Source organism: Petromyzon marinus, chromosome 44 (assembly GCF_048934315.1).
Source record: "Petromyzon marinus isolate PM22_M1 ecotype Great Lakes invasive population chromosome 44, UKy_Petmar_22M1.pri1.0, whole genome shotgun sequence".
In the NCBI taxonomy this organism is placed as follows: domain Eukaryota; kingdom Metazoa; phylum Chordata; class Hyperoartia; order Petromyzontiformes; family Petromyzontidae; genus Petromyzon; species Petromyzon marinus.
In genome coordinates this window covers 5479961-5495991 of record NC_133710.1, presented here as the reverse complement: position 1 = coordinate 5495991, position 16031 = coordinate 5479961, and the positions used below count along the sequence as shown (strand labels likewise).

Genomic DNA, 16031 nt, shown 5'->3' with positions numbered 1-16031 from the left:
GTCAGTGGGCAAACGTACAAAATCAGCAGGGGATCAAATACTTTTTTTCCCTCACTGTAGCTTATAAAATGACAGTTACAAAATTAAACGAAAAATTGTTTTCGTTCATCTGCACGAGGGTTTTCATGACCCCACGTTACGGGCAGACTCACTGAAAAGGCATTACGCGTATAAACTATATTACACTTGATGGTTTTCACTACACATGGCGGTAATGTTTGTGATGTATGCTACGGTTGCCGCATGCTGACTCTGGTCATCACGGGCTATCCCGCTGTTTATATTCTCCCAGCTTCTGCCTCCAGTTCAGTCAAGCTGGTTCCTGCTGGATCAGATGAACTGATAGATGGTTAAACAGACAGGCAGACGCACAGACACACAGACACACAGACACAGACAGATACACAGACACACAGACAGATGGATACACAGACAAACAGACACACAGGCACACAGGCACAGACAGACGCACAGACGCACAGACACACAGACAGATACACAGACAGATACACAGACACACAGACACACAGACACAGACACACAGACAGACGCACAGACACACAGACAGACAGACAGATACACAGACACAGACAGACACACAGACAGACGGATACACAGATACACAGAGAGATACACAGACACACAGACAGATACACAGACACACAGACAGACGGATGCACAGACGCACAGACAGAGGAGAGGCTCCAGTGGTTTGGGGGGGGGGGCAAGCTGCTTTGCCACTACCACCAACCACCACCACAACCAACCACCACCAACTACCATCACCAACCACCACCAACCACCATCAACCACCACAACCTACCACCACCACCAACTACCATCACCAACCACCGCTACCACCAACCATCGCCACAACCAACCACCAACCACCGCCACAACCAACCACCACCACCAACCGCAACCACAAACCACCGCTACCACCATCCCCCACCACAACCAACCACCACCACCAACCACCACCACCAACCACCGCCACCACCACCCACCGCCACCACCAACCACCGCCGCCACCAACCACTGCCACCACCAACCACCACCACCATCCCCCACCACAACCAACCACCACCACCAACCACCACCACCACCCACTGCCACCACCAACCACCACCACCACCAACCACCAACCACCAACCACCAACCACCGCCACCACCAACCACCGCCACCAACCACTGCCACCACCAACCACCACCACCAACCACCACCACTACAAACCACCACCAACCACCGCCACCAACCACCGCCACCACCACCAACCGCCACCACCCACTGCCACCACCAACCACCACCATCAACCACCACCAACCACCACCAACCACCACCAACCACCACCACCAACCACCACCACCAACCACCACCAATCACCAACCACCACCACCAACCATCACCACCAACCACCACCAACCACCAACCACCACCACCAACCACCACCAATCACCAACCACCACCACCAACTATCACCACCAACCACCACCAACCACCAACCACCACCACCAACCACCACCACCAACCACCACCAATCACCAACCACCACCACCAACCACCACCAATCACCAACCACCATCACCACCACCAACCACCACCATCACCACCAACCACCACCACCAACCACCAACCACCACCAACCACCAACCACCACCAACCACCACCATCACCACCAACCACCAACCACCACCAACCACTACCATCACCACCAACCACCACCAACCACCACCATCACCAACCACCACCATCACCACCAACCACCAACCACCACCACCAACCACCACCATCACCACCAACCACCACCACCAACCACCACCAATCACCAACCACCACCACCAACTATCACCACCAACCACCACCAACCACCAACCACCACCACCAACCACCACCACCAACCACCACCAATCACCAACCACCACCACCAACCACCACCAATCACCAACCACCATCACCACCACCAACCACCACCATCACCACCAACCACCACCACCAACCACCAACCACCACCACCACCAACCACCACCAACCACCACCATCACCACCAACCACCAACCACCACCAACCACTACCATCACCACCAACCACCACCAACCACCACCATCACCAACCACCACCATCACCACCAACCACCAACCACCACCACCAACCACCACCATCACCACCAACCACCACTAACCACCACCACCAACCACCTCCACCAACCACCACCAACCACCACCACCAACCACCACCAACCACCAACCACCACCAACCACCACCATCACCACCAACCACCACTAACCATCACCACCAACCACTACCAACCACCAGCCACCACCACCACCACCACCAACCACCACTACCACCACCAACCACCACCACCAACCACCACCAACCACCACCAACCACCACCACCAACCACCACCACCACCAACCACCACCACCAACCACCACCACCAACCACCACCCACTGCCACCACCAACCACCACCACCACCACCCACCACCAACCACCAACCACCACCAACCACCGCCACCAACCACTGCCACCACCCACCACCACTACCAACCACCAACCACCACCACCAACCACCACCACCAACCACCACCACCACCAACCACCACCACCACCAACCACCACCACCACCACCAACCACCACCACCACCAACCACCACCACCAACCACCACCACCAACCACCACCACCACCACCAACCACCACCACCAACCACCACCACCAACCACCACCCACTGCCACCACCAACCACCAACCACCGCCACCACCACCCACCGCCACCACCAACCACCGCCGCCACCAACCACTGCCACCACCAACCACCACCATGCCCCACCACAACCAACCACCACCACCAACCACCACCACCACCCACTGCCACCACCAACCACCACCACCACCCACCACCACCACCAACCACCAACCACCAACCACCAACCACCGCCACCACCAACCACCGCCACCAACCACTGCCACCACCAACCACCACCAACCACCACCACTACAAACCACCACCAACCACCGCCACCAACCACCGCCACCACCACCAACCGCCACCACCCACTGCCACCACCAACCACCACCATCAACCACCACCAACCACCACCAACCACCACCAACCACCAACCACCACCACCAACCACCACCACCAACCACCACCAATCACCAACCACCATCACCACCAACCACCACCAACCACCAACCACCACCAACCACCACCACCAACCACCACCAATCACCAACCACCACCACCAACTATCACCACCAACCACCACCACCAACCACCACGACCAACCACCACCACCAACCACCACCAATCACCAACCACCACCACCAACCACCACCAATCACCAACCACCACCACCACCAACCACCACCATCACCACCAACCACCAACCACCACCACCAACCACCAACCACCACCATCACCAACCACCAACCACCACCAACCACCACCATCACCACCAACCACCAACCACCACCAACCACTACCATCACCACCAACCACCACCAACCACCACCATCACCAACCACCACCATCACCACCAACCACCAACCACCACCACCAACCACCACCATCACCACCAACCACCACTAACCACCACCACCAACCACCTCCACCAACCACCACCAACCACCACCACCACCAACCACCAACCACCACCAACCACCACCATCACCACCAACCACCACTAACCATCACCACCAACCACTACCAACCACCAGCCACCACCACCACCACCACCAACCACCACCAACCACCACTACCACCACCAACCACCACCACCAACCACCACCACCACCAACCACCACCACCACCAACCACCACCACCACCAACCACCACCACCAACCACCACCACCACCACCACCACCAACCACCACCACCAACCACCACCACCAACCACCACCCACTGCCACCACCAACCACCACCACCCACCACCAACCACCACCAACCACCGCCACCAACCACTGCCACCACCCACCTCCACTACCAACCACCAACCACCACCACCAACCACCGCCACGACCACCAACCGCCACCACCCACTGCCACCACCAACCACCACCACCAACCACCACCAACCACCACCAACCACCAACCACCACCACCAACCACCACCACCAACCACCACCAATCACCAACCACCACCAATCACCAACCACCACCACCACCAACCATCACCACCAACCACCAACCACCACCAACCACCACCAACCACCACCACCAACCACCACCAATCACCAACCACCACCACCAACCATCACCACCAACCACCACCAACCACCAACCACCACCACCAACCACCACCACCAACCACCACCACCAATCACCAACCACCACCACCAACCACCACCAATCACCAACCATCACCACCAACCACCACCATCACCACCAACCACCAACCACCACCACCAACCACCAACCACCACCATCACCACCAACCACCAACCACCACCAACCACCACCATCACCACCAACCACCAACCACCACCAACCACTACCATCACCACCAACCACCACCAACCACCACCATCACCAACCACCACCATCACCACCAACCACCACCAACCACCACCACCAACCACCACCATCACCACCAACCACCACTAACCACCACCACCAACCACCACCACCACCAACCACCACCACCACCAACCACCACCACCAACCACCACCAACCACCACCAACCACCACCATCACCACCAACCACCACTAACCATCACCACCAACCACTACCAACCACCAGCCACCACCACCACCAACCACCACCAACCACCACCACCAACCACCACCACCAAACACCACCACCACCACCAACCACCACCACCAACCACCACCACCACCACCACCAACCACCACCACCACCAACCACCACCACCAACCACCACCAACCACCACCAACCACCACCATCACCACCAACCACTACCAACCACCAGCCACCACCACCACCACCAACCACCACCAACCACCAACCACCACCACCAACCACCACCACCAACCACCACCACCAATCACCAACCACCACCACCAACCACCACCAATCACCAACCATCACCACCAACCACCACCATCACCACCAACCACCAACCACCACCACCAACCACCAACCACCACCATCACCACCAACCACCAACCACCACCAACCACCACCATCACCACCAACTACCAACCACCACCAACCACTACCATCACCACCAACCACCACCAACCACCACCATCACCAACCACCACCATCACCACCAACCACCACCAACCACCACCACCAACCACCACCATCACCACCAACCACCACTAACCACCACCACCAACCACCACCACCAACCACCACCACCACCAACCACCACCACCAACCACCACCAACCACCACCAACCACCACCATCACCACCAACCACCACTAACCATCACCACCAACCACTACCAACCACCAGCCACCACCACCACCAACCACCACCAACCACCACCACCAACCACCACCACCAAACACCACCACCACCACCAACCACCACCACCAACCACCACCACCACCACCACCAACCACCACCACCACCACCAACCACCACCACCACCACCACCAACCACCACCAACCACCAACCACCACCAACCACCACCATCACCACCAACCACTACCAACCACCAGCCACCACCACCACCACCACCAACCACCACCAACCACCACCACCAACCACCACCACCATCACCAGCCACCACCACCAACCACCGCCGGCCTCTTAGCAGACGAGTCGTCGTAAATGAGCGATGTTTTTAATCAAAATCATCGCCGTAATTCTCCGCGTTGCGCGCCCCGCACGGGAACAAAGCCCCACGCTAACTACCCCGCTGCTAACTACCCCAATTAGCGGCGATCACGTGAGCCACCAGCGTGTGTCCTTGCTGGGGCTGAGGTGTGGGAGGGTGAGGTGTGGGGGGGTGGGGGGTGAGGGGTGGAGGGGGGTGAGGGGTGAGGTGTGGGGGTGGTTGAGGTGTGGGGGGTGGGGTGTGGGGGGGGTGAGGTGTGGGGGGGTGAGGTGTGGGGGGGGGGTGGTGATGTGGGGGGGGGTGACAATAGGAAACTATCTTCTGTAGAGTTTTTTAAAATCTTTCTACGGAAGCCGGAAGATGATAATTATCTTTAGTTATATGTCTAGAATGAGCTGGGCGAATGAATGGGGGAATTGGTGAATGGATGGGCGAATGCATATATTGCAATAACGAATGACTAAATGGATTCATACATGAATGAATACGTGGCATGAATGGGTTGGATAATTGAATCAGTACAATGGGGGTACAGTCGTGAATGGTGAATGAATGAGTAAATTGAGTATTCGCTGAATGAATGGAAGAACGAGTTCACACAACGTACAAATTAATTTCTAACAGCTGTGCGAGTGCATCCGAATGCATCGGTTAATTCATTAATTGAATAGGTAAACACACGGTGAATGAATGGAGGGGTCAATAATGTAATCGATGAGCCAGTGAATGAATTCGTTCGTGAATGAATTGATACATTCAATCATTGGTGAAGACATTGAATGGGTAAGTTCATGTTAAATGACTGAGTGAATGAATGTGTGAATGAAGGATGGACACATGGGCGTTCGCGTGCACGGCGGGTGTAGCGGTCCGCGCGCTGCGCTGCGAACCGCTACACCCGAGTTCGATTCCCGGTCGCGTTTCAGTGACAATTATCTAAACCGGTTCTGGGCCTACCGCCAGGTCGACTCGGCCTCAAACGAGCACCTGACGCGAAGTGTAAACGCCGCCGCCGCCTTGTGAGACAAACGCGGCCCAGCGTGGCCTGCCCAAGGTGCTTGCTCGCAAACAGCGCCCGCCCCGACGGTGTTTTAAGGCTACGCGGGGGGATCTTTGTCCTTGTCTTTAGCGCGCCCGTGTGTGTGTGTGTGTGGTGGTGGTGGTGGTGTGTGGGGGGGGCGGCAGGCAGCGCCATGGAGAAGGCCCTCGCCGTGGGCCAGGCCGGAGAGCTGTACGAGGAGTGGCTGGAACTCCACAACGGCTGCCTCTGCTGCTCCGTCAAGTACGTCAAGTGCGCGCGTGTGTCACTGTGGGCGTGTGTGTCACTGTGTGCGTGTGTGTGTCACTGTGCGTGTCACTGTGCGCGTGTGTGTGTCACTGTGCGCGCGTGTGTCACTGTGGGCGTGTGTGTGTCACTGTGCGTGTCACTGTGCGCGTGTGTGTGTCACTGTGCGCGTGTGTGTGTCACTGTGCGCGTGTGTGTGTCACTGCGCGTGTGTGTCACTGTGCGCGTGTCACTGTGCGCGTGTGTGTCACTGTGCGCGTGTGTGTGTCACTGTGCGCGTGTGTGTGTCACTGTGCGTGTGTGTGTGTCACTGTGGGCGTGTGTGTCACTGTGTGCGTGTGTGTGTCACTGTGCGTGTCACTGTGCGCGTGTGTGTGTCACTGTGCGCGCGTGTGTCACTGTGGGCGTGTGTGTGTCACTGTGCGTGTCACTGTGCGCGTGTGTGTGTCACTGTGCGCGTGTGTGTGTCACTGTGCGCGTGTGTGTGTCACTGTGGGCGTGTGTGTGTCACTGTACGCGTGTGTGTGTCACTGTACGCGTGTGTGTGTCACTGTACGCGTGTGTGTGTCACTGTGCGCGTGTGTGTGTCACTGTGCGCGTGTGTGTGTCACTGTGCGCGTGTGTGTGTAACTGTGCGTGTGTGTGTGTGTCACTGTGCGTGTGTGTGTGTGTGTCACTGTGCGCGTGTGTGTGTCACTGTGCGTGTGTGTGTGTCACTGTGCGCGTGTGTGTGTCACTGTGCGCGTGTGTGTGTCACTGTGCGCGTGTGTGTGTCACTGTGCGCGTGTGTGTGTCACTGTGCGCGTGTGTGTGTCACTGTGCGCGTGTGTGTGTCACTGTGCGCGTGTCACTGTGCGCGTGTGTGTGTCACTGTGCGCGCGTGTGTCACTGTGCGCGTGTGTGTGTCACTGTGCGCGTGTGTGTGTCACTGTGCGCGTGTGTGTGTCACTGTGCGCGTGTGTGTGTCACTGTGCGCGTGTGTGTGTCACTGTGCGCGTGTGTGTGTCACTGTGCGCGTGTGTGTGTCACTGTGCGCGTGTGTGTGTCACTGTGCGCGTGTGTGTGTCACTGTGCGCGTGTGTGTGTCACTGTGCGCGTGTGTGTGTCACTGTGCGCGTGTGTGTGTCACTGTGCGCGTGTGTGTGTCACTGTGCGCGTGTGTGTGTCACTGTGCGCGTGTGTGTGTCACTGTACGCGTGTGTGTGTCACTGTACGCGTGTGTGTGTCACTGTGCGCGTGTGTGTGTCACTGTGCGCGTGTCACTGTGCGCGTGTGTGTGTCACTGCGCGTGTGTGTGTCACTGTGCGCGTGTGTGTGTCACTGTGCGCGTGTGTGTGTCACTGTGCGCGTGTGTGTGTCACTGTGCGCGTGTGTGTGTCACTGTGCGCGTGTGTGTGTCACTGTGCGCGTGTGTGTGTCACTGTGCGCGTGTGTGTGTGTGTCACTGTGCGTGTGTGTGTGTCACTGTGCGCGTGTGTGTGTCACTGTGCGCGTGTGTGTGTGTCACTGTGCGCGTGTGTGTGTGTCACTGTGCGTGTGTGTGTGTCACTGTGCGCGTGTGTGTGTCACTGTGCACGTGTGTGTGTCACTGTGCGCGTGTGTGTGTCACTGTGCGCGTGTGTGTGTCACTGTGCGCGTGTGTGTGTCACTGTGCGCGCGTGTGTGTCACTGTGCGCGCGTGTGTGTCACTGTGCGCGCGTGTGTGTCACTGTGCGCGTGTGTGTGTAACTGTGCGCGTGTGTGTGTGTCACTGTGCGCGTGTGTGTGTAACTGTGCGCGTGTGTGTGTGTCACTGTGCGCGTGTGTGTGTCACTGTGCGCGTGTGTGTGTCACTGTGCGCGTGTGTGTGTCACTGTGCGCGTGTGTGTGTGTCACTGTGCGCGTGTGTGTGTAACTGTGCGCGTGTGTGTGTGTCACTGTGCGCGTGTGTGTGTCACTGTGCGCGTGTGTGTGTCACTGTGCGCGTGTGTGTGTCACTGTGCGCGTGTGTGTGTCACTGTGCGCGTGTGTGTGTCACTGTGCGCGTGTGTGTGTCACTGTGCGCGTGTGTGTGTCACTGTGCGCGTGTGTGTGTCACTGTGCGCGTGTGTGTGTCACTGTGCGCGTGTGTGTGTCACTGTGGACCGGCGGCGTGCCGGTTAGCGCGCTGCGCTACGAACCCGTCGTCCACGGGTAACGATTATCTGAATCGGGCCGGGGCCCCCCCTAGGTCGACTCAGCCTCAACTTACTTCCTGGTGCGGTGTGTAAACGTCGCCACTCGGGAGACAAAGGCGGCCGGGCGTGGTGCTGACCACCCACCCCCTCGTGTGTGCCGTTCCGGCCTTCGTAGGTGCTGCTCGCTAGCAGCACTTGCCCCAACAGTCTGTTAAAGGCTATACGGGGGGCATCTTTGTTTTTGTGTTAAGAGTGAGCGTCTCTGGGTGTCCGTCTCTCCCATCTAAGTGGCAGCGACAGCGTTCGTGCCAGGCTAGGTGCACTTTGAGGCTCACCGCGCCACGACGTTGGCTTGGGCTTGCCGGGCCCGGAGGTCGCGCGTCCGGCGGCCTCTCTCTCTCTCCAAGCACGAGGTGGTTCGCTGATTTCTGGCGGAGTTCCCCCCCCCCAAGATTGACGAAGAGTCGACGCCGATTGGCGGGGCGCGATTTTGACTCGTCCGCGTAAATTGCTCCAAAGTATTCTTGGTTCTTTGGGTAAAGTCACCACGTAGAAGGGAAACAATAAAATAACAAAAATATAAAACTAAAATTCTCACGACGTTTCGACTTTCAACACAAGCAATCATCGTCAGGCGTGAAAACCACAGCAAGATAATTGGTGCAAAGTGTGGAGCGAACAAAAAAAGCACAATCCCATTAAGAGAGAAGAGGAAAAAAAAATCCCGCAAGGCCCTCGTATCCCCCGGGAAGGGAAGAAACAAATCCGATATTTATCAACCCGATTCGCAATTTCATTGGTTAAGATCTCGGAGAATCGGGAACGGTTACGGAGCCAGTCTGTCACGGAGCGTCCGCGGCCGCGGCCGCGGGCCGGAATTACACGTCGGCTGACCCCGGGCAATTTGTTTTCAATGCAAATGACAGAGCCTGGGTTTTAATATTGAAGGGCGGGAAGGAAAGGGAAGGTGGAGGCGGGTGGCGTGCGGGGAGGGGAGGGCGAGGGCGAGGGGGGAGAAGTGAAAAAACTTTTTGCACGGGGATGGTAATAGCGGAGCGAGCGCGCTCGCGACGATGGGACATCCGCGATGATTGATCGGCCTGGGTGGGTCAGGCAACGACGTGAATGTGGGAGTGGTAATGATGTTAGCCCCCCAGCCCGCTCCACCCCCCCCCTCTTCCTCCACCTCCCCTCCCCAACTTCACCCCCCTTCCCCCCACTACACCGAGCTACGTCGACGCGGCTCGTCGATTCGTCGGCGTGGCGACGAATCGACGGTCGTGATTGGACGAGGGCGGCACGGGGGGGGGGCGGGGGTGGCGGGGGGGGGGTGAGTCACGCTCGTGCCTTGTTGTTCACGGTTGGAACCCCGGCGGGCCGCCCCGGTTAATGCTGCGGCCTCGTCGCGGTCAAACCGTGACGATGAAGACGATGAAGACGATGCCACCACCACGATGCCGCGCAAGCGTCCGCTCCGCTCACGCCGGGCGTTAAAGATCGCCTGACGTCCCATCCCGGTCGGGCCGGTCCCGCATTTAACCCCCGATTGGGCAGTGGTCCTTGCGCCTCCGATTAGCACGGTTGGCTACGCACGGTGCGGAAGAAGTTGAACGTACGCGATGCGGACGTCTGGCGGGCTGGTGAGACGCTGAACGTCAAAACCTGGTCAAGGGTTTCTCTCGCGTTAAACCAACGTGTGGCTGGTGGGATGTATAACAAAAAAATATATATATAAACTTTAGTTTTTGACGTTCGAGAGGCAGTCGGGGGGTCATGGGGGAACAATTAAAGGAAGGTCCGGAGCCTCGACGGAGATGAGTTCCAGACAGCGGGGGCCGCACAAGAGAAGGAGTGACCTCCCCCACTGAGCTCAGAGTCAACAATCGGTTTAATTACTCTTTGGTTCTATCGGGTAAAGTCACGTAGGTAAAAAATAAAATAACAAAAATCACGACGTTTCAGCCACAACACAAGCGGCCTTCATCAGGTGAAGGGACGAGACTGTCTGGAGGACATTTTTTTACCTACGTGACTTTACCCAATAGAACCAAAGAGTATGGATCCTAGCAGTCACGAAAGCTTTAAATCTAGAATCAGTTTGATTTTCTCTGTGTATCGATATTTCTGTCCGGCGCGTTGTTCTCTGGGTTTCTCTTGCACGTGCGTGTGGAGTTCATGCGCGGAGAGACACACACATGGCTTGGAGCGGGTAAATATTCCGGCTTTGCCATTTCGTCTCTCTAAACACCAGGGGGCGGATATCCCCACGCGCCTTGCCACAGACGGCGGCAGCGTTCGCCGCACCGGCAGAAAAGCCGACACTTTCGCATTCTCAGCAAGAGCTGGGACTTTAGCCCACATCTTGCGTAGCACCCACTGTAACGATGGGGTTTGTGTAGTTTTTTTATGTGTGTCTGTGTGTGTAGTCATTGGTTGTGGGGAGCGATAGTGTAGCGGTTAGCGCTACGCTGCGCTATGAACCTGGCGACCCGGGTTCGATTTCCGCTCACGGCCAACACCAGTGACGATTATCTGAACCGGTCCCGGGCCTCCCCTAGGTCGACTCAGCCTCAAATGAGTACCTGGTGCCGGTGTGTAAACATTGCCACTAGGGAGACAAAGGCGGTCGGGCGTGGTGCTGGCCACCCACCCCCTCGTGTACCGTTCCGGCCTTCATAGGTGCTCGCTAACAGCACTTGCCCCTACAGTCTGTTAAGGCTACACGGGGGATCTTTGTCTTATCTTTGTAGTCATTGGTGACCGGGCTGAGACGATCGCCTCGCTGCACTTGAGCACCCAGATTGAACTCATCTCAGTCTTATGCATGTCTGTGGGTCTCTATTTCAGCCTATGGGTCTCTGTGGGTTTCTCTGCGAGTCTGTGGTTCTCTGTGTAATTAATTGGATCTCTATGTACATTCATTCATTAAATTTTTCATTTATTTGGTATAGCTCTGTGAGCCATTCGGCTCTTGAAGCGGGTGCAACCTCAACAAACAAAAAACAAAAACATGAACAAGAAAAACATCTTAAAGTGACTTTGTGTGACTGTGCAAACAGAAAATCCAGGAAAAAACAGCAAAATATTCATGAAAAAGCACCGTACACCAACGCTGTGTGCAAAAAATCACAGTGGGATGAAAGTCGAACAACAACAACAACCACAAAAAAACTTAGATTAAGGCCATCAGTCTAACTCTGTACTACAACAAAACAAACATGGCCAAACCAAAACACGTTTTCGTCTCCCCTATGTCAGCCTATGGGTCTCTGTGGGTTTCTCTGCGAGTCTGTGGTTCTCTGTGTAATTCGCTGGATCTCTATGTACATTCAGTCATTTCATTTTTAATTTATTTGGTATAGCCGTGTGAGTATATAGGTCTCTGTGTGATTCTATGGGTCTCTGTGTGAGTATATAGGTCTCTGTGTGAGTATATAGGTCTCTATGTGAGTGTATAGGTCTCTATGTGAGTATATAGGTCTCTATGTGAGTATATAGGTCTCTATGTTAGTGTATAGGGCTCTATGTGAGTATATAGGTCTCTGTGTGATTCTATGGGTCTCTGTGTGAGTATATAGGTCTCTGTGTGAGTATATAGGTCTCTGTGTGAGTATATAGGTCTCTGTGTGAGTATATAGGTCTCTATCTGAGTATATAGGTCTGTATGTGAGTATATAGGTCTCTATGTGAGTATATAGGTCTCTATGTGAGTATATAGGTCTCTATGTGAGTATATGGGTCTCTATGTGAGTCTATGGGTATCTATGTGAGTATATGGGTCTCTATGTGAGTATATAGGTCTCTGTGTGAGTATATAGGTCTCTGTGTGAGTATATAGGTCTCTATGTGAGTATATAGGTCTGTGTGAGTATATAGGTCTCTGTGTGAGTATATAGGTCTCTATGTGAGTATATAGGTCTCTATGTGAGTGTATAGGTCTCTATGTGAGTATATAGGTCTCTATGTGAGTATATAGGTCTCTATGTGAGTATATGGGTCTCTATGTGAGTATATAGGTCTCTATGTGACTATATTGGTCTCTATGTGACTATATTGGTCTCTACGTAAGTATATACAGTGAGGGAAAAAAGTATCTGATCCCCTGCTGATTTTGTACGTTTGCCCACTGACAAAGAAATGATCAGTCTATAATTGTAATGGTAGGTTTATTTGAACAGTGAGAGACAGAATAACCACAAAAAAAATCCAGAAAAACGCATGTCAAAAATGTTATAATTGATTTGCATTTGAATGAGGGAAATAAGTATTTGACCCCCTCTCAATCAGAAAGATTTCTGGTTCCCAGGTGTCTTTTATACAGGTAACGAGCTGAGATTAGGAGCACACTCTTAAAGGGAGTGCTCCTAATCTCAGCTTGTTACCTATATAAAAGACACCTGTCCACAAGCAATCAATCAATCAGATTCCAAACTCTCCACCATGGCCAAGACCAAAGAGCTCTCCAAGGATGTCAGGGACAAGATTGTAGACCTACACAAGGCTGGAATGGGCTCCAAGACCATTGCCAAGCAGCTTGGTGAGAAGGTGACAACAGTTGGTGCGATTATTCGCAAATGGAAGAAACACAAAAGAACTGTCAATCTCCCTTGGCCTGGGGCTCCATGCAAGATCTCATCTCGTGGAGTTGCAATGATCATGAGAACGGTGAGGAATCAGCCCAGAACTACACGGGAGGATATTGTCAATGATTTCAAGGCAGCTGGGACCATAGTCACCAAGAAAACAATTGGTAACACACTACGCCGTGAAGGACTGAGATGCTGCAGCGCCCGCAAGGTCCCCCTGCTCAAGAAAGCACATATACATGCCTGTCTGAAGTTTGCCAATGAACATCTGAATGACTCAGAGGACAACTGGGTGAAAGTGTTGTGGTCAGATGAGACCAAAATGGAGCTCTTTGGCATCAACTCAACTCGCCGTGTTTGGAGGAGGAGGAATGCTGCCTATGACCCCAAGAACACCATCCCCACCGTCAAACATGGAGGTGGAAACATTATGCTTTGGGGGTGTTTTTCTGCTAAGGGGACAGGACAACTTCACCGCATCAAAGGGATGATGGACGGGGCCATGTACCGTCAAATTTTGGGTGAGAACCTCCTTCCCTCAGCCAGGGCATTGAAAATGGGTCGTGGATGGGTATTCCAGCATGACAATGACCCAAAACACATGGCCAAGGCAACAAAGGAGTGGCTCAAGAAGAAGCACATTAAGGTCGTGGAGTGGCCTAGCTAGTCTCCAGACCTTAATCCCATAGAAAATCTGTGGAGGGAGCTGAAGGTTCGAGTTGCCAAACGTCAGCCTCGAAACCTTAATGACTTGGAGAAGATCTGCAACGAGGAGTGGGACAAAATCCCTCCTGAGATGTGTGCAAATCTGGTGGCCAACTACAAGAAACGTCTGACCTCTGTGATTGCCAACAAGGGTTTTGCCACCAAGTACTAAGTCATGTTTTGCAGAGGGGTCAAATACTTATTTCCATCATTAAAATGCAAATCAATTTATAACATTTTTGACATGCGTTTTTATGGATTTTGTTGTTGTTTTTCTGTCTCTCACTGTTCAAATTAACCTACCATTAAAATTATAGACTGATAATTTCTTTGTCAGTGGGCAAACGTACAAAATCAGCAGGGGATCAAATGCTTTTTTCCCTCACTGTAGGTCTCTATGGCTCCCCACGTTTGGCTGCTATAAATGTCCACGCGATAAGCCACTTCGTTGAGATATCATTTGCGATGGCCGGGTCGTTTCTGAAAGAGAGCTACGTAGCTCAGTGGGGCCTTGCGTGGTAAAATAACAAAAAATAGTTTTAGTTTATCTGTACGAGAGCTCAATCGCGACCCCCACCTTACAGATGGACGCATAGAGAGACTGAAGAGGCATTCCTCATTTTTAGTCGGTCGAAATCGGTTCACTTCTCCGTAAGCGGTCGTCCGGAACCCCGATTCGAACCCCAGGTTCTCGGAGGCACGCGGCCAACCCGGGCTCCCGGGAGGCGACGTCGTTGACTGGCCGCGTGTCGTCTACAGTTGACGAGCTCGGTCGAGCCGGGGACTCTGACGGCGGAACCGAATCTGATGGGCGCGCCGAAAGTGCGCAGAGGAGACGCCGAGAGGCAGGGAGAGAGATTGGTCACGTGGGTGAGGGAACGCACGCAGCTTGTACGTGTGTACGTTGAACTTCTTACATGCGTGTTGAACTTCTAGTGTGCACTTGGGACTTCTTGCGTGTATGTTGAACTTATTTTGTGTACGTTGAGCTTGTCGCGTGTGCTTTGAACTTCTTGTGTGTACGTTGAACCTGTTGCGTGTACGTTGAACTTCTTTGTGTGTTTGTTGAACTTCTTGCGTGTATAAATTTTGATTTAAAGCTTTCGTGACTGCAGTAATCCATATTCCCAGCTCTTTCGGTAAAGTCACGTTGAAGGGAAACAATAAAATAATAAAATATATATAAAACAATAAAAATTCTCACGACGTTTCGACCATAACACGACCGTTTCTGTTATGGTCGAAACGTCGTGAGAATTTTTATTGTTTTATATATATTTTATTATTTTATTGTTTCCCTTCAACGTGACTTTACCGAAAGAGCTGGGAATATGGATTCTTGCGTGTATGTTGAACTTATTTTGTGTTCGTTGAGCTTGTCGCGTGTGCTTTGAACTTCTTTGTGTGTTTGTTGAACTTCTTGCGTGTATGTTGAACTTCTTGTGTGTACGTTGAACTTCTTGTGTGTACGTTGAACTTCTTGTATGTACGTTGAACTTCTTGTGTGTATGTTGAACTTCTTGTGTGTACATTGAACT

The 16031-nt window shown here is 53.9% G+C and overlaps 1 protein-coding gene across 3 annotated transcripts in view; it reads left to right on the top strand.

Moving 5' to 3' along the window:
- Positions 1–16031, top strand: part of LOC116951870 (zinc-regulated GTPase metalloprotein activator 1-like) — a 139458-nt gene that overhangs the window by 21138 nt on the left and 102289 nt on the right. For all 3 annotated transcript variants that reach the window (XR_012946864.1, XM_076073964.1, XM_076073965.1), the window contains exon 4: positions 6947–7043. Coding sequence is in view for 2 of the 3 variants with exons in the window: in XM_076073964.1 (XP_075930079.1) it covers positions 6947–7043 (97 nt within the window). In the remaining variant the exon portion in view is untranslated. The remainder of the gene's footprint in view (positions 1–6946; positions 7044–16031) is intronic.